We start from the raw sequence: 21,955 nt of genomic DNA, 5'->3' as shown, positions 1-21,955 counted from the left end.
AATTATCCAGGCAGGAACTCTAGTAAAGTTATCGAGAAAGTTGGACATGCTGGCTTTCAGATAAGACATCAAAGAAAGGCCCTATTTCCCCTCTAGGTGATAAATGATCCTGTGGCATTATTCCAAAGAAGAGTGGGGGAGATCTTCATGCTGTCCTGTCAATATCTCCGTCTCAAACAACCTCTTAAATAGCTGCAAAAACAGAAATTGATGGAAAGGCTCAGCAGGTCTGGCAAGATCTATGGAGACATATTAGAGTTAACATTTCGGGTTTAATGACACTACCTAAGAACTTAGAATTGCCTTAAATAGGTGACCTAGTCATTTATCACATTGCTTTTAGTGTATACTGTAAATTGATTGCTATGTTTCCAACACTTCAACTCTGGTGACAATTCATAACTATTGGCTATAAGGTACATTGAGAGCGCATAAGAATATTTGATGAATGCAAGTTCTTTTATTTTTATGAATTAGATAAAGAGTCCCAAAGATATTATGAAGAAATACATTAGAATGGTGCACTTCCCAGGTTTGTGAATGTATCTGAAAGCTAAGTTTTTCTACACACAGGCAGCAGCCGAAATGATCCTTCAGTTGAATAGATTGGAGACTGAAAACATGTTTAAAAGTGTGACACGTGAAGCTTTGGAAGTATTGACATTCCTCTCCTAAGTTTATTAGCAAATAGAAAGGACATATGCCGCTCAGTGTCAGCAAAGAATCTGCTCTGTTGAAAGTGCATGTCCTTGTCACTAAGCAGTAGGAAGTTATGTGTCTCCCTTCAGAGGTCAACGCTGCTCACCACAAGACAGCGCTTGACTTCCTTAAATACTTCCTTGGTTAGGCATGGCTGGTGTGTTGGTTTGTAATGCGCGACCTTTGTTCTAAGTATAAACACAACAGCTGTCGTTTAATGATTTTGAACACGGCTAGTTTAAAAACCTCCATTTTGGGGTGTTATTTCAGTAAAATTACTTTACGCTTGGAGAAGCTGAAGCTTGCAATTTAAAACTACGTCAGTAATGATAGTTTGTGAGGTAGACAGTGCGTGATTTGAAGCTTTTTATAGATGCAGCAGCAGTTTTAAAACCCTTCAAGGGGAAGGCTCTTCCTTTGACCTAATTTAGCCATCATTTTGCAAGCCAAAGTAACATTGTCTTCTACCTTTTCAGGTTATGTTTGAGTCGTGACTTCCTCCTCATAGGACTAAATGTGTCCTTTACCTGATTGTTAACTTGTTTCATTAAGGCAGAATGAAGCTCAACTTTAAAAGTATTTGCAAAATGTTCTCTCTATTTAGTGTGCAGAAAGAGAAAATGGAGTCAAGTGTCTTTTTTTTAAAGCAGTTTGTGTATTAGTCATGTCACTGGACTGATAATCCAGAAGACCAGGTTAATGTTCTGGAGCCAAATCCCACACAGCAGCTTGTGAAATTTCGATGAACAAATTAATTAATAAATGTGGAATTAAAAGCTAGTCTCTGTAATAGTGACCATGATATCATTATAGATTTTCATAAAAACCATTTGATTCACAAGTGTAATTAACAGAAAGAATTCTGCCAACTTCATCTAGTCCCGCCTACATGTGCAACCACAGTAATGTTATTGACTCTTAAGTGACCTCTTAAATGCTCTAGCAATTCACTCAGTTCAAGGGTAACTGAGTTCAGGCAACAAGTGCTGGCAAAACACATCCCATCAGTGAATACATTTTTAAAAACTGATATATCTCAGTGGGTAATTACATAGTTTGGAAAATGAACCAGATAGATTGGAGACATAGACAACTGCTTTGTACAAATATACAGCTGACTGAATAGACTATCCAAGGATGTGTTTTTCAAATCACTCATCCATTTGATCTGTGCTCATCTTTTGCACATCCAATGTGATGCGTTTTTTTTTTCTGTGGCGCTATAAAACTCTCCAGCAATGTGGAAAAACAATGTTAGGTATAGGAGTAGAATTAGGCCAATCGGCTGATCAAGTACTCACTGCCATTCATTCAGATCATGGCTGATCTGATAATCCTCAACTTCACTTTCCTACCTATTCCCTACAACCCTTGATTCTCTTGCTGATTAAAATTTTGTTTTTCCCAGCCTGGAACATACTTAATGACCAGCCTTCTGAAGTAAAAACTTCCTCAAACTAACAACCCTCGAGAGAAGAAATTGCTCCTCATCTCTGTCTTAAAGAGTGACCCTGTATTCTAAGTAGGCAGGGATCCAAACATGATAGCTGACGATATGTTGCACAACCAGAAGCGATTAAAGGTGCTCTCAAAGTTTTATTACTGGAGATGCCAGTGCCTTGAATATTCAAAACAATGATATTTTCAGGATGTATTTAATATGTGAACTGAGTAATTCAATCATCACAAATGAAATTTCTTCACCGTTCTTTGCATTAATTTAGCAATGACTCCACAAGCAACTGAATATTCATGTTAGCATTGAAAAGCTCCAGTGAAACAAAATTTCAGTCAGATATGTATGGCCCAAGATAAGTACCTATCATGTTGCACAGGCTCTGGTCTTTTCACTTACTTTAAGAAATTGATGCTGGCTACACATGTCAGCCTATGGAGTTTATAACAGCAGTCTGTGTTGCAGCAATGTCAAACTGACTGCACATTCTGGACTTCATCTGACCTGAATCTGGAACTAAATCTGAATCCCTAAATCTGAGTTACAAATTAGCAAAAAAAAAACAATGCATAAATATGACTACGCAAGATGAAAACATTCTGTTTTGTCTCTACCTCCAAATGAGAAGCTGTGAGCTCATCAGGACAGAACTTTACTTTATCAAGTGTGTGGTGCTGGAAAAGCTCAGCAAGTCAAGCAGCAGCCAAGGCGCAGGGGAGTCAACATTTTGGGCATAAGCCCTTCATCATGAATGAGGCTTGTGGGGCAGGGGGGCTGAGAGATAAATGGGAGGGGGGGTAGGTTTGGGGGGAAGATAGCTGAAGTTGCTAAGTAAATGAAGGTGGGGTGGGAAGATTATAAGTCAGGGAGAGGCTGGAGCAGATAGATGGGAACGAAGATGGACAGGTCAAGAGGGTGGTGCTGAGTTGTAGACTTGGGAGTGGAATAAGGTGGGGGGGGGGGGAATTAAGAAACTGGTGAAATCCACATTAATCCCATGTGGTTGAAAGGTCCCAAGGTGAAAGATGAAGCATTCTTCCTTGTGACATCAGGTGGTTAGGGTTTAGTGATGGAGCAGGCCCAGGACCTGCATCTCCTTGACGGAGTGGTGGGGTTGGTGGGTGCGGGTGTTCCAGAGATGTTCTCTAAAACGATCCGCAAGTTGGCATCTTGTCTCCCTGGTGTAGAGGAGACCACATCGGATACAGTAGATGACATTACTGGAGGCACAAGTAAATTTCTGTTAGATGTGGAAGGATCTTCTGGAGCCTTGGACGGAGGTGAGGGGAGTGGTGTAGGCGCAGGTTTTGCACTTCCTGCAGTGACAGGGAAAGGTGCCAGGAGTGGGGTGTGGACTGGTGGGCGGCATGGATCTGACAAGAAGCTGAAACAAACACAAACAGAAATTACTGGAAAAAACAGAGAAGGTCTGGCAGCGTCTGTGGAGAAAGAAACCAAGTTAACGTTTCAAACCCAGTGATGTTTCTGTTTTGCTTTGTTTTGAGCTGGTCTTGTAATCAGCAAGTCTGTTCAGGTGAAACAATTTTAAGAAGATAATTTTCTTATTTTAAAATGTACAAAGAGAAAGGAATGGAATCCTCGAGAGAGCATCATATTTTAAAAATAAACAAAAATGATTAAACGCAAAATGCATTGTTGTAAAGCAATTCCCTTAGCCTCTCCTGAACTCAGGAATGTGTTATGATGCCATGTTTACCTTTTGACCCGAACATTACTTCAGAATGCAACCGTAGGAGTGATAGAAGGCAAACTAAGACAGGTAAATATTTCAGGAGAAAATGAGAACTGCAGATGCGGGAGATCAGAGTCAAGAGTGTGGTGCTGGGAAAGAAGAGCAGGTCAGGCAGCAATCACGGAGCATATGCCCAAAAAATCAATTCTCCTGCTCCTCAGATGCTACCTGACATGCTCTGCCTTTCGAGCACCACACTCTTGAGGTAAATATTTCAACCAAGATGAAAGATTGGATAGTCAGAAGCTGTTTTCTTCAGAATTGGGGGAACTGAGCAGAGAATTAACTGAGATATACTAAAAAGAATGATTTTCTGGTGCCAGATAAGGTTGACGGGAAATGTTAATTTATTTTAAGTGTTCAATAATCAGTAGGAATAAACTTAAAATAATTGCCAAAAAAAATCAGAAGGGAGTTGACAAATTGTTTCACCCAGAGGGTGGTGGGGTGTAGCATTCCCTGCCTGATGGGGTGGTAGAGACACAAAGCCTTGTTACATTTAAAAAGTGCTTGGTGAATGCAGTTGAGCTGCAGGACTATGGATGAAAAGCTGGAAAGTGGCATTCAGTAGAATGGCTCTTTTTTCTCTGGCAGAGATACAATGGACCAAATAGCCTACCTTTTTTTCTATAAATTGTTTTATTCACGCGTGGGATATGGGCATCGCTGGCTGTGCCATCACTTACGGCACGGTGGCTCAGTGGTTAGCACTGCTGCCTTACAGCTCCAGGAACCTGGGTTCAATTCCATGCGGAGTTTGCACATTCTCCTCATGTCTGTGTGGGCTTCCTCCGGGTGCTCCGGTTTCCTCCCACAATCCAAAGATGTGCAGGTTAGGTGAATTGGCCATCCTAAATTGCCTAGAGTGTTCAGGGATGCGTAGGTCAGGTGCATTAGTCAGGGCAACTGTGGAGTAATAGAATAGGGGAATGGGTCTGGGTGGGTTACTCTTCGGAGGGCCGATGTGGACTTGTTGGGCCAAATGGCCTGCTTCCACACTGTAGGGATTCTATGATTATTGCCTGTCTCCAATTGTCCTTGAGATGGTGGTTGTGAACTGCCTTCTTGAACCTCTGCAGTTCATGTGTTCTAGGTAGATTCACAATGTAGTTTGGGAGGGGAATTCCAGGAATTTTATACAGCAACATTGAAGGAACAGCGATATATTTCCAAGTCAAGATGGTGAGTGGCTTGGAGGGAAACTTGAAGGTGGTGGTGTTCCCATATATCTGCTGCCCTTATCCTTCCAGATGGAAGTGGTTCTGGGTTTAGATGGATGTCAGGTATAGGTTCTTGAGTCATGATACAGGTGATACTAACAGTGCAGAAACTGGACATCAGCATAACTAGTGTTGCTCTGCTGCAAAAGATTCATTTACTGCCAAAACGCACCTGAAACCAAGTTTTGATCACTTGAATTTCCAACCATGCAGTCTTAATGTAGGATATGTGAAAACCTGCTCAAAACACTGTAGAATAAGATTTTGTCACTCCATCCAGATACCAAAAAACTAGGGGCTACATTCTGTTCCAAAAGCTGGTGCTGAACTATTTATTTTCATAGTGACACATTACAAGTACAGGCTGTCTAACCCAACAAGTCTAGTTTTAATCTCTGTCTATTCATAGAAGGCTCAAGATATTTTGGAATCAACTTGTTCTGAGATTTATTACACACCTCTGGAGCATTTGGGAGTTGAACACAGGACTCCTGACCCAGAGGTTGGAACATGACCACTGTGCCACTGCAGTGTTCTTATAGGAGGACCAAATAATGCACAATTTATGTGCATAACCTACCTACAACTAAACAGTTAACCTATTATCTAATAGGCAAAGATTCTCATTTTCACTTTCTCTGGAAAGTTAGAATGAAAATTAGATTTATTGTCCCCTATATTTAAATGAGTGCAGTGTAAAGTTTACAACTCACCACTTATGGCACCAGATACATAGGTATGGATTCTTAAGTACAAACTCTTAGGGGAAAGACAATTAGAAAAATAAAGAAATAAAAAGTCCAGCATTACAGAAGTGGATCAATTTGTAAAACATGGTTCCCCAAACACAGTCTAAAAATCCTGGAATTATATTAAACTGTGTAGCAGTGGCCCTGGTATTAGATCCAACGAATAGTGAGCCTCACCAAAATGGAGAAATGTCACCAGGACTGTGTGCAGCTACTGCAGGCAATAACAGCAAGATTTTCGATCAAAATCCAGCAGCAGATAGAGGCCATTCAGTTCTTTGGGCATGTGCTTTGAAAGAGTTCTTCCATTCATTTGACTCCCGTGCTCTTCAGTTACACTTACAGTTATAGTTGTTCAATCTGATTGGGACTGTGAACTTTTAGTTTTAGAAATTCAAACATTTTAATCAATGGAACTACAATTCATAATCCCCCTTTTTTTAATCAAACACTAATATTGCTGTATATAAAAGGCAAACAAAATGTTCCCTTTATCAGTATGATTCAGATCTATGTATTTATGCATTTAAATTTATTTCTTACTACCCCCAAGAATTCTCTTATAAGCCACATCAGTCTTAAAATTATTTACTTCTGGAGGGACCACTACTGTATGCCATAGTCCTCGAGATAATTCACCTCAGCTCCAGCTAGTCTCAGAAGTAAAACTTTCATTTACCCATCCCTTGGCTGTGGATGCCTCAATTGGTTGTATTAGTTAAAATCATAGAATCCCTACACTGTGGAAGCAGATCATTTGGCCCATCAAGTCCATGCTGATCTTCCAAAGAGCATCTCATCCAAATCCATGCCCTATCCTATCCCCATGACCCTCCATATCCCATGGCCAATCCACTTAACCTGCACATCTTTGAACTGTGGGGAGGAAGCAGAGCAAATCCACATAGACATGGACAGAATGTGCAAACTCCACACAGACATGCACCCTAGGGTGGAATCAAACCTGAGTCCCCCATGCTGTGAGGCAGCAGTACTAACCACTGAGCCACCATGCCACCCATTTGTTTTCCACGCTAATCTGCTGGTTGCTTTCTTTGCCACAAGACTTGATGAAAGATGATTGTAGATATTTTCAGTTGTTTAAACTACACAATCTAGTTTCTGTTCTCTCGCAATAATTAAGCCTTTCAGCACTGAATGATGAAGTTAATTATTCCTCTTCTTACAGTGAATCCCTAGCTACCTCGCAACTCTAAATAACAGTGACCAAGAGCTAATCAAACATTGGCATTGTAAACATAAAACAAAGCAATTCTGAGAACAGAGCTATTTACACTGAGCTGAGAAACTGGATTAAGTTACAGGACAGAAGACGAACATTTAAGGAGATGTTTCAGAATATATAGAAAATATCTATCAGTTAGATTCTAAGGGGAGGACACACCATCCTCGGCTAACTAAGGGTCCTAAAAGTAGCATCAAGCTGGAAGAAAAAAAATTTGTAATTTTGCAAAACAGTGTGCAGGTCAGAAAAATGGGCAAACATTTTTTGAAAAAGCAAAGAATTCCTTAAAGATTAAGGAGAGTGTGAAATTAGAGCCTGTTGCTGCCTAGTTGGCTGAAAATGTTTAGAAAGATGATTATGTAAAAAAAAAACTGTTAGTCCTCAGAAAGTGAGTTTGCAAAATTAATAATACAAGTTAGAGAATTGGCAGATGAATTGAATAGACATTTTATATCTGTCATCACTGTGGTGGATGTGGTGGTCACAATAACACCGCCAATGTAATTCTGAATCTGAACATAAAAGTGAGTAAGGAACTTAAAACAATTATAATCACCAGAGAATGTTTACTGAGGAAATTAATGGAACAAAAATCTGACAAGTCTCTGGGCTTGACAGACTTCATTGTTCAAAGTAAATTCATGAGTTTTAATTTTCCAAAATTCCCCAGATTCTGCAAAGTCCCATCAGATTGGAAAATATTAAATGTGACTTTTCTATTCAAGAAAGAAGGCAGACAGAATGTGGGAAACTATAAGCTGATTGATTAACATCTGGCATAAGAAGAATTCTAGGTCACTTAAAGAATCTTAATGCAATCAAGCAAAGTCAACATGCTTGTGTAAAAGGGAAATTGTGTTTTATTTTGTTCAAGTTCTTTAAGGACTTAATAAGCAACATAGATTAGCAGGAATTAGTGAATATCTTGTACTTAGATTGCAAGAAACATTTGACAATATGCCACATCAAAGGATACTTCACAACATAGGCACTCATGACGTAGGGGATAACATGTTAGCATTGATAGAGGATTGGTTAGCTAATAGAAAACAAAGAGTGGGCACAAATGACTCATTTTACAGTTGGCAGTATGTGATGAGTGGTGCAAATTAGGAGTCAGTGTTGAACCCTCAATTATTTACAACCCGTATAATGATGTTGGGACCAGATCAAAACCCCTCAACATTTATTAAGAATCTAGCCTAGACCCTAATGTTTTGTTACTTTAAAGGCAAATGCCAGACATTGCGTTCCTAATGCAATTCAATTGGTCAAGCTAACAGTCATGAAGCAAAACATACTTTATTCATACACCACAGTTAAATACACAAAATAAATCAGAAATTGGAATATCTTAATTCTACAGGAAAACTTAATAGAATAATAGATTATTTAACTGTGTGTGTGTGAGCACGTGTATGAGAGAGGGTCTGCGTGAGTGTGAGATTGTGTGTGTGTATATGTGAGAGAGAGTGTGTAGAGTGTAGTGTGGTCACCTGTAATGTGACATGACCCCCAGGTCCTGGTTGAAGCCACCCTCATGGGTATCAAACTTGTCTATCAGCCTCTGTTTGACCACTCTGCGTTAGTGCATATCCTGAAGTCCATCGTTGAGGGTGGTCACCCAAAGATCCGAGGCCAAATGTCCCTGACCACTGAAGTGTTCCACGATTGAGAGGGAACATCCCTGTGATTGTTGTGAGGTATTCATTCATCCGTTGTTGTTGCGTCTGCTTGGTCTTGCCAATGTACCAAGATCTTACCTCACTCGATACTTGGTGAAGGAGCAGCGCTCTGAAAACTAGTACTCCCAAATAAACCTGTTGGACTGTAACCTGGTGTTGTGAATTTTAACTATGTCCACCCCAATCTGACACTGGCATCTCCTCATCATAAATAATTTAAAATATCCTTAAGCTGCACCCATCTCCAAAATGGTGTAAAAAAGTGGAAAGCATGAGAGAAATTCAGCAACAGTGAAAGATAGAATATTAAGAGGAAGAGCCAAATCAGACTCAAAACAATAACTCTGTTTTACTTCAAATGATGCTGTCAGATTTGTTGAGTTTCTTCAGCACTTCCTATTTTTATTTCACATTTCCAGCATCTGCAATACTCTACTTCCATAATCATGTAGCCTGCTCTGGATTGCCGTTACACAGATTTCTAGGTTAATTGTCCCTTACTTACTTCATCAGATCAAAGAAGAAATTATGAAAGGGTTTTGCATCCTTTCAGAGTTCACAGAATGTTTTTAAACTAATTTAACTTTACCTCCTAAGACAAGAATGTGTCTCTTGAGACATTGTGAATGTCAAGTCTGAGCCCACCTGCTGTTGTATAGCTTGATCTCTTCTGGTCTGACTTTATTAATTAAATTGGGAATACCCTTTAAACTACCATTACTTTACACATTCTGACAGTCTGACTTGGCAAACCTCCGTATTTTCCCTCGGCCCAGTTTGCTTCAGAAATTCTCCCTACCCCCGCCAAAGCCCCAGCCCACCCTGGAGATGCTGCCTTCCCCTTTCTACCCTTTCTCCCACTCCCCGACTCCGAACTTCCACCCACTCTGGACCCAGTTTGCCAGAAAGCGGACTCCACGTCACCCAGTCCAGATCTGCTGTCATCCACTTCCCCCTGCCATTCCCCTGGACAGGACCTGTCTCCCTCCACCCTTGTTTCTCTCCCCCCCCCCCCCCTCTCTTTTCTGGAGGCTAATTGCTCCCCCTGCCCATGGGACCTGACACCACCAAACCCCCCCCCCCCCCCCCACACTCACCCTCACCACAGGACATGTTATCTCTCCCAACCACCATTATCCTACTCTAAATACTACATTGCATGGTTAACCAGGCCCCTTTGCTACTTTACACAGATGCCAACTACACTACCAGCTGGCAATTATCCACTTGACATCCTATCCCACCTGGCACTCTACTATTGGAATGCTCACCCCTGCCCCCTTAATATCCTGTCCATGAAGCCCCGAAAACTGTTACCCTAACCTCTATCTATGGCATCCTGCCCACCTAGCACCCTGCCCTCCTTAACCTCACTCCCCAAAAGTGGCTGTGTTTCTGGACTTTTAAATTTTAGGATATTGCACCTGACTGCTGTGTAATGGGAGCACGGTATGAATTCCCTGTTTGGTGTTATGAGAGAGCTGTCAGATTGGAGTTCTAAGGGAAACCCTAATCCGAGTATCCTCTCAGAAATGCAGAGCTGTCTCCTGTCACCAAAAAGAGGGGCAGAGTGGAAAATCTGACCCATTGTTTTGGAGACAAAATGACACTTACAGCCCCAAAACATGCACACACTCAGCAGCTGAATTTCACAGCCAGTTCGACCTTATTTACCTCATCAAAATCTTTGTAATTTCTAACGCCTCTGCTAGACATCTCTCAGCCTTGTCTGCTTTAAAATCAATGCCAGCTCCACAAGACTGTGATCCCAGGTACAATTCTAGTAAAATTACATCATAGCTGTCTAACTTTAACTCATAACTGCATGTATACAATGAAGTATTGGGGGTTGTAACAGGGTCTCCCAGTTAGCGAGCAAAATCAAAGTTCACATAGGAGATTCTTGTCTCTGACTCCTGAGCCATGCCAGTTATTCCAGCTCTTATAGCAATCTTGATGAGATTGAGATACCTGAGTGCGTACATCAAATTGCTGCTCCTTTGAGTCAGAAATGGATTCCTTTGCCAAGATCAGCCCAGAGTGGTGGCTGTCAGATAAACCATGATAAAGAAATACTTGCGGAAGCAGCTCAGAATCTTGTAATTATTCAAGAACGTTGTAACTCAAACTGAGAATGGAGTGCAGGAAAGCCCGATGCTAAAATAACCTTTGGAAATGCATGATTGAATAGCAAAAGGAATTGGACAAGTACTTATTGAATGCGGTCTGGATTAAGTCCAGGGGAAAACTTTCAACTGCTATGGAGTAGAGTTGGCTTTGTGGACGAGCCACTGATGGCAGAGGCTCCCGGATTTCAATTTCTAATGAGTGCAACCTCACGGCACTAAATGCAGCACTTACTCCTTTGCAGTTCAGCTCATTTTCATGGGAATATCTCTAAAAGCCACGGACAAGTGGGACCAGCTTCCATGTCGCAAAACTGCTCACAGAGGCTGAAGGGGATAGAGTCCTGGCTGGGGCCAAACACATTGGTGCCTCGGAATCTTGATGTGTTTGATATTCTCCAAACAGCTGCTGTTGATTGGTGGAGTAATCTGGGACTGCAGTTGAACTGAAATGTCAGGAGACTGTGCCAACAGCAAGTGTGGAAGTTATTTATACACTGGGCTAGGGATGGAGCATAGCAAAAAAGGGAGGCAGATTTGGGGGGGGAAGAAAGGGTGCGTTAGGACGATAGTTTTCCGACAGTGAATCAAATACTTGCAGAAAGCTGTTTATAAAATCAAACAGATTCATCAGGTCAGATTTCTGTCTGAGAAGCAATTCTGAGAAGTTTTCCATAACTTTTTATGTCAGTCTGTTTATTGGAAGATATTTCCCTGTTTCTCTTTTGTGTAATGATTTATTCCACATGCCTTCTTGAGCAGTGTAGAGCCTTTTTTCACATTCTGCAAAAGCCATGTGATTTATTGAAGTCCGTGCCTCACATTCTCAGTTGAGAGTCTATTAGTGTAAACAGTGTCATAGCAGGTAAGACTATTCTCGGGTCTTCTTCAGCAAGTGCTAACTTTAGCTCTTCTGGTAGAGGGTTCTTCCTTTCCCACAATGCACTCGCACCAGTCCTGGACAGATCAATTGTCGAGAAGCCCTTCTCTCAAACAGATCGCATTGCAGGACATGTTTCTGGGTACAACACAGCAGTTAAACATCGAGACTCAAAGACAAGAATAAATGGACTCTGACCTCGGTGGCAGGGTACAATGCATGGACATTGTCAGGCTGTGAGAATACAGGAAACAGTGTGGTCTTTCCAGGAGGCAATTCTCACTTTTCTGTGCAAACTGGGACCCTGAGTGCTGTTCAGTCTATATTTACCACATTACAAAAGGACATACTAACAAACACACGGAAGCATTGCTGAGCAAAGCTTTTCAAGATGATGATCAAGGAAACTTCTCTGCGGAGGGACCCCGATTTACGAGGGGAGTTTGCTTTCCTTGCCCGTGGATGTGATTTTGTTCTGCCATCACGATTCAAGAAGAGGTTGAAATCGTTCCAGCAAGCACAGGTTTGAAATGATTCTCCACGCCTTGAGTTTAAGTTCTGTTGCTGTTTAGACCGTGTCCTGTCTGCTAATTGCTATCAGTGCATGAATGCTGTTAAAGACAGCTATTTGCACTGTACCAACAGGTTTATAAATAGATCCCTAGGATCTGGTTAAAAGTACTGAGACTGTTTCATCCTTCAAAGGGAGGTCAAGAAGAGAAAAAGAGCAAGTGTATTTTGTTGGTTACTTTTAAAAAATATTTTACTGTTTTTTTCACAGTTTCAATCTTAACCATATATAGACTTAATCTTTAGTGCATGGAGCAAGGGAGGGTTGGTCTGTGTATCTCCTTACACTTCTATGGGTACTGCTTTTTATACGGAGATTTGTTGAATTGAAATCTTCAAGTTGTGTCATATATCATGAAACTGTATTCTGCCCATTGTTAACCCTTTAAACACAATATTCCTAAAAGAAGTCAAAACGACAGCATTACTGACAGTCAAAAGCAAGGCAAGAAACTAATTTAATCAGGAGAAAATATAACAAAGTAAATGTGCAGGAGCTATTCCTTCACATTCAAAAATGTCATATAAAACACTTAACCCTTACAAGTTGATTCTGCCCTGATAGAGCCAATGAATAGCAGTATTAGTTTTAGTAGTCTCTCCCTTGTTATTTGGTTAAATTATTTTATATTGCTGGGGTTTTCTCTCTGATTGCGCTAACGTTATTACATAGTCATAGAGTACAGAAGGCCATTAGGTTCCACAAGACTATGTGGTTCATTGAAAGGGCAAATCCAGTTTGTCTGACTTACCTGCTCTTTCCACATTGCCCTATGATTTTTTTTCTTTCCTTTCAGGTACATGTCAATTTTTTTGAAAATTACTACTGATTCAGATTTCACCATGCTTTCAAACAGTATGTTCCACATTTGTATTAGGGGGAAAAAAATCTCCTTATCCTCCCTCTGGCTCTTTTTCTGATTACCTTAAATCAGTGTCCTTGAGTTACTAACCCTCCTGCCAGTGCAATATATTTGCTATTATTTATTTATTCAAAGTAGAGTCATCCCTACTTACCCTTATAGCTGCTTTGATAGGCAGTTTTAGTTGGCAGTTAAGAGTCAACCACACTCCTGTGGGTCAGGAATCACATTAAGGTGACACTGGGTACGGATAGCTGCTTTCCTTGCCCAGAAGGGAAGTAGTGAACTAGACTGGCTTTCTATCAATCTGGGGATTTCATGGTCATCCTTATTAATTATTCAGTTTCACATATCTTTATATTTAAATTGCCTTAACAGGACTTGAACTCATGCCTCTGGATCCCGAGATTACTAATCCGGTATTAGAACTACTCTGTTACCATGCCAAATTAAATTCAAAATTCAAGTAAGCCTACTTTTAAGCTGAAATATACAGAAATGTAGGCTCCTGCTACATCAATAGGATTTGGTTCAAAGGCCTGTGAAATGCATGAGACAATAAAAGCAATTTTTAACTCTGCTCATATCCTATTACAATGAAAAAATATGTTCTGATAAGGACTTTTGGCTTAATTATTGGGATAACTTTGCATTGAATTCAACATGAACTATTGACCAAAGTTGAATTTCAAGGAAAGGTACATAATATTTTACTGTCACCCAGCTTCAGTTCTTCATAGGCAGTCTGGTATCCACAAACCAGAATGGGAGATCGATTTTAGTCTTTTGTCACCTTGCAATTTCTGTGAACTATAGAAATGTGTGGCAAACCAGGCTGTTTGATGTGCATCCCAAGGACTTCATTTTTTAACTCCAGTGTCTTATTATAAAACATCTAGGTTCCAATCAGTTCAGCAGGATACTGTGAATATAAATGTATTCCCAAATCAATGCAAACAAAAATCACTGCTTAGTAGAGGTAATTGTTCAATGTTGCATTGGGAACAATTAAGAATTAATGAAAGTGTTACACATATTGATTTTCAATTTAATGTAATTTCTTATGCTCTTTGTTGTTTAAACGAAGCAGATGTTAAGCATTAAATCAGCCACCTCACTCCTTGCTTTGAGTTTAAATTCTGATTTATACTCACTGTGATGTTATCAGGAATCTAACTTCCAAGCTTGTGACTATGAGCAATGTATCAGTACCATTTTGTGGAAGTAACAATGTCAGTTTGGGATTAATTTGTGCATGCCATTACCTATTGGTCGGAAACTTGTGGTTTGAAGCCCAGTACCAAAATATGAGCTCATGTTGAGGTCAACATTTCAGTCAAGTCTACATGGAGCTTCTGTCCCTCAATAAGATGTTAATCCAGGATCTTGGCTTATCGTTGTTGAAGTTAAGAGAGCAGTAGGGATCCTGTGGCAATATTCAAGGAAGCTCAATATTTTCCTCTGTGCCCTGATGCTGTTGCCCTTACACAATTGTCACTGGAGCTTCACAGTCATCCTTTATTGAAGCATTATAGTTTCTCATGGCCTGATTTCTCTTCTCTGCCTCAGGAAAGAGGGAGGCCTTTTTGTTTTGTCTTGTTTAAACTTTTTTTGCTCAGACCATCGTGACTGAGCTTAGCTAACTCAACACACAGAAGGGATCAAACTTGAGACCATTCCTACTTGATGCAATTCAACGATGTGTTGGAGACTTTGCACATTAAACCATGTTATAAGTGGGGGAAAAAGGTGTCCCTCTCAGCCCAACTAGGAAAAATGTATTTCTGGTTGCAATTGAATGGTGTGAAGCACTCAGTGGTTAATTCTGAGTTATAAGGGTGGTTTTCAACCCTTTATTCCAAAGTTTGGATTGCCCCTATTGGGTCTGTTATCCAGTAGGCAATGACCAGTGAGCATGCAAAAATAAAAACTCTGCAAATCACTGTTCGCTTTCACTGAGATCCAACCGATCTGAGTCATTGCACCACTGACTGTTTTTAACTCTATCTTATACCAGACAAGACTCCAATATCTTTGTTAAAACTTTTGTTTTTGAAACAAAGATTGGAGCTGTGCACCATTTTTGGTTAAGAACATCTCCTGTGCATGCATGAGTACGGTTTTAACAAAGAAACCTCAGTCTCTTTGGCCTAAGGGGGAATAAAAGGTTAAAATCACCCTTTCAGAACGTAATCTGAACAGTTATATATCAGAGCAACTATTTGAAATTCCTATTTTTGTCTCTTGCTGCCTCAATTTTTCAGTCTGCAGTTCACACAAACAGCATCTGGCACATACAAACGTGAAGTTGCTAGTAAGATCCTTGTCCTTTTAGGTAAAGCAAATAGATTAAAGTGTGTCATGTGCCTCAGTGGTGAATGTAAAGACTAATGTCCAAACAAGTTGTGCTGCTATGACAGTTTTATGGTAACATAGAACAGACCCAGTATTCTGCCCAAAACTATAACTGAATATGTCCATCGACATCGCTTCAAGGCACCAAACAGAATTCTGAAATTAGATTAGCTTGAATTTATTTATTAAATCCTCTTAACTCCTTGACTGTGCCACTGACAGTTCGTGCACCCACATACACATGAATGTTTCTTTCCATTATGCTGTTTGAAATATGGAAGACAGCTGTTTCTTATTAATTAAATGACGGCAGTGCAATAAACCAATGTCTGTAGCCTTGCGTAACTTGTCTCAAGTAAGCTTGATGTTCCCAATGTGTACATTATTCATAGTGATTAGAAGCATAGATACAAAGAATGATTACTGTACAGGAGACCATTCAGGCGCCTCTGTACATGCTAGCTGTCTGCCACGGCAACTCTGCTAATCCCTCACCTCTACTCCTGTAGCCCTGCAATCTTCTCTCTTCAGGTGTTCACCAATTTCCTTTTGAAAGATCCAGTTGTATACACCTCCATCATGCTCTCAGGCAGCGCATTCCTCACCACTTGTCAAATAAATTATTTTTCCTCCTGTTGCTTTTGATTGTTTAGACATGCATTTTAAATGGGTGTCCTCTGGTTATCGGGCCTCTTGTCAATGGGAACAGTTTAATCTCTACCCACTTCTGACCGCTCATGTGCTTGAAAACTTCTGTCAAATCTCTTCTCAACCTTCTCTTCTCCGAGGAGAACAATTTTAGCATCTCCAAAATATAACTAGCATCTCAAACCTTTTCTGTACCTTCTCTAAAGCCTTCACAGCCTTTCTGAAGCATGGTCCCCATGACTGAAGACGCTACTTGAATTTTATTGAAGGTCATCTGGATTTGTACCCGATACCTCTTATTGTAATCCTAGACCAGATCGCCAATTTTCTTATGTCAGGTTAGGGACCAGTAACATGTTTTTTAAAGTAGCCAAACTGTGCAGTCCAGGGAACTTGCAAAGTGAATACATCCACATATTTCCACAATATTGAACAAGCAACGGTAAAATTAACTGTACATTAGAACCGCAATGCAGTCTACAATAGATATAAAACTTGTATTCTAACACAATTAATGTGGGGAAATTTGGGTAATAGACTGCTATTGGAAGCCCCCCAACAAATAGCAAATGTCTTCAAGAGAGATCACACAGCTGTCTTAGCAAATCGTGATTTCAATGGCATGGTAGGTCATCAAAACTCATTAAAGTTCACAAGGGATTACAATTCTTATCTTTGCTGATCTGGCCTTGAAACTTCCTCTCAAAAGAGCTGTTCCATCATGGACTGCCTCAATGATTTTCTACTGTTCTTGTTGGTTGTCTTTGCCTGGTCTACTCTCCCTGACACTCTAGAAACTGCACTGCAGCACGCATTCACAGGCATAAATCCAGCTCCTCACAGACAGCTCACCTCAACTGAGCCAGTCCTGTTCCTGAATCTTTTCCTGAATTGCACTCAACCAAATACCATTTGTGAGCTTTTCAACACACATCCTCAACTACATTGAACTACTTATCGCACACAATGTTCTTTCAAGCTTTCTAGGCTTCCTAAGACTTCCTTGAGCCCTTACTGCATTGTTAAAACTTCCCTGAGTAGCAAAACATATGCTGCTGTTCAGCTTCTTTTAGCAGTACAAACTACAGCAGCCCTTCTTAACGTGCAGTATGTTTCTCTTTACTCTCTGTCTCCTCCCAACTATGCCCCTGGAATTGCTCTTCAGTGAGCCCTGAACAGTCCTGAGTCATCAGTTGAAAGCCCAACCTTATTGCTCAGCAAAATCCAAAGTAACTAATATTTCGGTATGCTCAATTGGATCACTCTTAGAACTCCTGATTCCTTTAAAAGTTACCAGTTTCACAGAATGTTGGCTTAAATCACAAATTGCATACGGCAAAAAAAGTCACCACACTTTGTCCATAAAGCCAAAGATGCTAGCTAACTTTTTAACTACTTTTGCAACCTGCTGTGCTGCTGTCGATGATTTAATCACCTAAGTGTCCCTGGTCATGTGTTCCTCTTTACAATGTTGCCCTTTAGTCTAAATTGCCATTCCTCATTCTTCACCTCAAATTGACTACGTCACACTTCTCTATATTGAGGTCCATTCACCATGGGCCTGCCCATTCTATCAGCAAATCTATATGTTCTTGAAGTCTATCGCTATCAATTTTACAGTTCATGACAGTTGCAGGTTTTGTGTCAACTGCAAATTTTGAAATTGTAACCCTCTATACCCAAGTCTAGATCATTAATATATCTCAAGAAAATAATGATTCTAGTAACTTAGGGGGCCCTACTGTATACTGTTGTCTAGTCCAAAGACAACTATTCACTGCTACACTTTTTTTGTCAATAACCCAACTTTGTATACAAGTTAGACCAGAACATATAGGAGCAGAATTAAGTCACGAGTTTAATTAAATCTAATCCACTATTCGATCGTGGGCTGACATGTTTCTCAACCCCATTATCTCTGTAACCTTTGATCACCTTTAGCAATCAAGGACCTATCTATCTTTGTCTTAAGTAGACTCAATGACTTGGCCTCCACAGCCCTTCTGTGGCAATAGATCTTTCACGCTCTAGCTGAAGAAAGTCCTCCTCATCTTTGTTCTAAAGAGTCGTCCCTTCACTCTGAGCCTGTGCCCTCAGGTCCTAATCTCTCCTTCTAGTGGAAACATTTTCTCCATGTCCACTCTACCCAGGCCTCTCAGTATTGCCTAAATTTCAAACTGATCATCACCTCATCCTTCTAAACTCTGTCAAGTACAGACCCATAGTCCTCATCAGCTCCTCGTGTGACAAACCCTTCAACATTCTTATAAACCTCCTCCGGACCCTCTCCAATGCCAACTCATTCTTCCTTAGATATGGGGCCTAAAACTCTCACAATATTCCAAATACGATCTAACCAGAGCCTTATTCGGCCTCAGCAGTACATCTCTGCTTTTATATCCTTGTCCACGTGAAATGAATGCTAACATTGCATTTCCCTTCCTTACTGCCAACTGGACCTGCATGTTAATCTTAAGAGAGTCTTGAACCAAGACTTCTATTTCCCTTTGTGCTTCAAATTTCCAAAGCTATTCCCCATTTAGAGAATAGTCAATACCTCAATTCTTCCTCTCGAAGTACATAACCTCACACTTCCCCACATTGCTTTTCATCTGCAACTTCTTTGTCCACTCTCCTAGTTGATCCAAGTCTTTCTGTAGCCTTCCCACTTCCTCAACACGACCTAACCCTCCACCTATCTTTGTGACATTGGTAAACATAGCACATTGTCCTCAGTTCCCTCATGTAGATTGTTAATGGAGAATGTGAATACTTGTGTCCCAGCACTGATCCCTGCAAAAATCTCCCACTCACTGGCTGCCATCCTGAAAAAGACCCCTTTATCTCTACACTCTGCCTTCCGTCCATTAACCAATCCTCTATCCATGCCAGTGTGTTGCCCCTAACATCATGGGGTCTTAGATGGCCTTACCTCCTGTACGGCACCTTGTCAAAGTCTTCTGGAAATCCAAATAGATCACATCCACTAACTTTCCTTTGTCTAACTTACTCATTACTCCCTCAAAGAATTTCAATGATTTGTCAGGCATGATGTCCCCTTGACGAAGCCGTGCTTACTCAACCCTATTTTATGCACTTCCAAGTACTCTGCAATCTCATCCTTAATAATGGACTGTTAAAATCCTATCAACAACTGAGGTCAGGCTAACCAGTCTATAGTTTCCTGTCTTCTGCTTCCCTCACCTTTGAAATAAAGGTATGACATTAGCCACTTTCCATTCCACTGGGACCTTCCCTGACTCTAGTGATTCCTGAAAGATCACCACCAATGCCTCTACAATCTCCTCAGCTGTCTCTTTCAGAATTATCGGTGTAGTCCATCCAGTCCTGATGATTCATCCACCTGCAGACCTTTCAGCTTCCCCAACACCTTCTCCTTGGTGCTGGCCACTACATTCACCTCTGCTCCCTGACTCCCTTGAAGTTCTGGTATGCTGTTGGTGTCTTCCACTGTGAAAACTGTTTCAAAGTATCTAGTTAGTTCATCCGTTATTTATTTGTTCCTCATTGCAATTTCTCATCTCATTTTCAAATGGTCCAATGTCCACTCTTGCCTCTCTCTTCCCTTTCAGATATCTAAAAGAACTCTTGCATCATCTTTTATATTACTAGCAAGCTTACTTTCATATTTCACCTTTCCCACCTTATTGCTTTTTTTTAAAGTTATCTTCTGCTGGTTGTTAAAAAATTCCCAGTGCTGTGGCTTTCCATTAACCCCCCTCTACATTGCATACTTCCTTTCACTTTTATGCTGTCCCTGACTTCTCTGGTCAGTTATAGTTGCCTCTCCCTCCCTTTAGCAGGTTTCTTTTTGCTTGGGATGAATTTCTACTTGTTTTCTGAATAACCGTTGGAGACACCTGGCCTTGCTGCTCCACGGTCTTCCCTGGTGGGCTCTCCTTCCAATCAACTCTGTCCAGCTCTTCCTTCATGTCTTTGTGGTTTCCTTCAGTTGTAATACAATTACACCTGAATCCAGTGTCTCGCTCTCAAACTGCAGGGTGAAGTCCGTCGTATTCTGGTCAGTGTCCCCTAGAGGTTCCTTCACCTTAAGCTCCTAATCAAGTCTGCCTCATTACACATACTAAATCCAGAATTGCCTGTTCCTAGTGGGCTCCACCATAAGCTGCTCCAGAAAACACCATCTGGTTGATATGCCACAAATTTCTTTTTTTTATGCTCCACAACCAACCTGATTTTCCCAGTCCATTTGCATTTGAAGTCCTCCATGATTATAGCAATAGTGCCTTTCTTGAATGCCTTATCTATCTATTGATTTATTTTCATCCCCACATTCCTGACTACGGCTAGGAGGCCCATACATAATTCTGATCAGGGTCTTTCCTCCTTTGCAGTTCTTTAACTCTACCCATACAGATTCTACTCCTTCTAACTTATATCACTTCTTGCTATCGATTTCATTTGATTTCTTACCAACAAGCAACCAAGTCCCCTCTGCCCATCTGCCTGTATTTTTGACAGGTCGTCTATCCTTGGGAACTATTTAGTTCCCAACCCTGATCCCCTTGCAGCCGCGTCTCTGTAATGCCTACAGCATCGTACCTGCCAACTTCAACCTGCGCTACAAGCTCATTTTCCTTGCTTTGTATTCTGCATGCATTTAAGTACTACTCCCTCAGTCCTGCATTAACTGCCCCCTTATTTGCTGTGCCTGAAGTTATATTCCTGGCCAGTTTCTCTGGAAACTTTAATAGCCACCACTCAACCCTTCCACCCCCACCACCACACTTTAAATTCTTCCATAATTTTCCATGCATCTAAACTGCTGCCCTATTTAGTTTAAAGCCCTACCCACAGCCCGTATTAAGTAATTTGCCAGGACTCTGATCTCAGCATGATTCAGGTGGAGGCCTTCACATCAAAACAATTCCCTCCTTCCCCACTGTAGGTGCCAATGTCCTATGTTTTCAAACCCATTTTTCCTACACCAATCTTTGAGCCATGTGTTTACCTCGTTAATCTTGTTAACTCTGTGCCAAGTTGCTCATGGCTCAGAGAGTATTGCTTTTTTTTGGTTCTGCTTTCTGGTTTAGCCCTTAGCTGTTAATATTTCCTCAGTAGAACCCGTTTCCTCTTTCTGCCTATATTGTTGGTTCCTACATGGACCACAATAACTGTATCTTTCCCCTCCCACTCCAAGGTACTCTGCAGCCTAAATGAGATAGTCTGAACCTGGGCACTGGGCATGCAACATAGTCTTCAAGACTCTCGATCCTGGCCACAGAGAACAATGTCTATTCTCCTGACTGCACTATCCCCAATTGCAACCACATTTCCCTCTTCTCCTGACTCCTGAATGGCCCCCGTGCTATGATCAGTTTGCACATCCTCCCTATAGCCCCCACTTTCATCAACACAGGCGACAAGTATCCCAAACCTGTTGGACAATCTCAAGGGCTGAGCCTCATTCAGCACTTCCTCTTGGGATCCCTCATGGTCACACCTTCTCGTCCCTGAACACTGACCAAATGTGAGGTAGTTAATCTAAGGGGTGTGACTACTTCTAACTTTTCCCTTCCCTGATGTGTCGCTGTATTTGAAGCTCAGACTCGAGCTCATCAAGTCTGAGCTGGAGTTCCACAAGCAACCAACACTCGTTATAGATATGGTCACTGTGAACCACAATGGGATCCACCAGCTCCCGCATCATGCAGTTACAGCAC

At 41.0% G+C, this 21,955-nt stretch overlaps 1 protein-coding gene across 4 annotated transcripts in view; it reads left to right on the top strand.

Moving 5' to 3' along the window:
- ppp2r3a (protein phosphatase 2, regulatory subunit B'', alpha) overlaps positions 1–21,955 on the top strand; it is a 342,270-nt gene that overhangs the window by 211,307 nt on the left and 109,008 nt on the right. The window contains exon 1 of one of the 4 annotated variants that reach the window (XM_072572894.1): positions 11,867–12,337. The exons of the other annotated variants lie outside the window; for them this stretch is intronic. Within the exon in view, the coding sequence (XP_072428995.1) occupies positions 12,206–12,337 (132 nt within the window). The 5' untranslated portion in view covers positions 11,867–12,205. Of the gene's footprint in view, positions 1–11,866; positions 12,338–21,955 lie in introns of those variants that run through there. 4 annotated transcript variants of the gene reach the window in all.

Source organism: Chiloscyllium punctatum, chromosome 6 (assembly GCF_047496795.1).
Source record: "Chiloscyllium punctatum isolate Juve2018m chromosome 6, sChiPun1.3, whole genome shotgun sequence".
Taxonomy (NCBI): Eukaryota; Metazoa; Chordata; class Chondrichthyes; order Orectolobiformes; family Hemiscylliidae; genus Chiloscyllium; species Chiloscyllium punctatum.
This window is presented reverse-complemented; position numbering and strand designations above follow the sequence as displayed.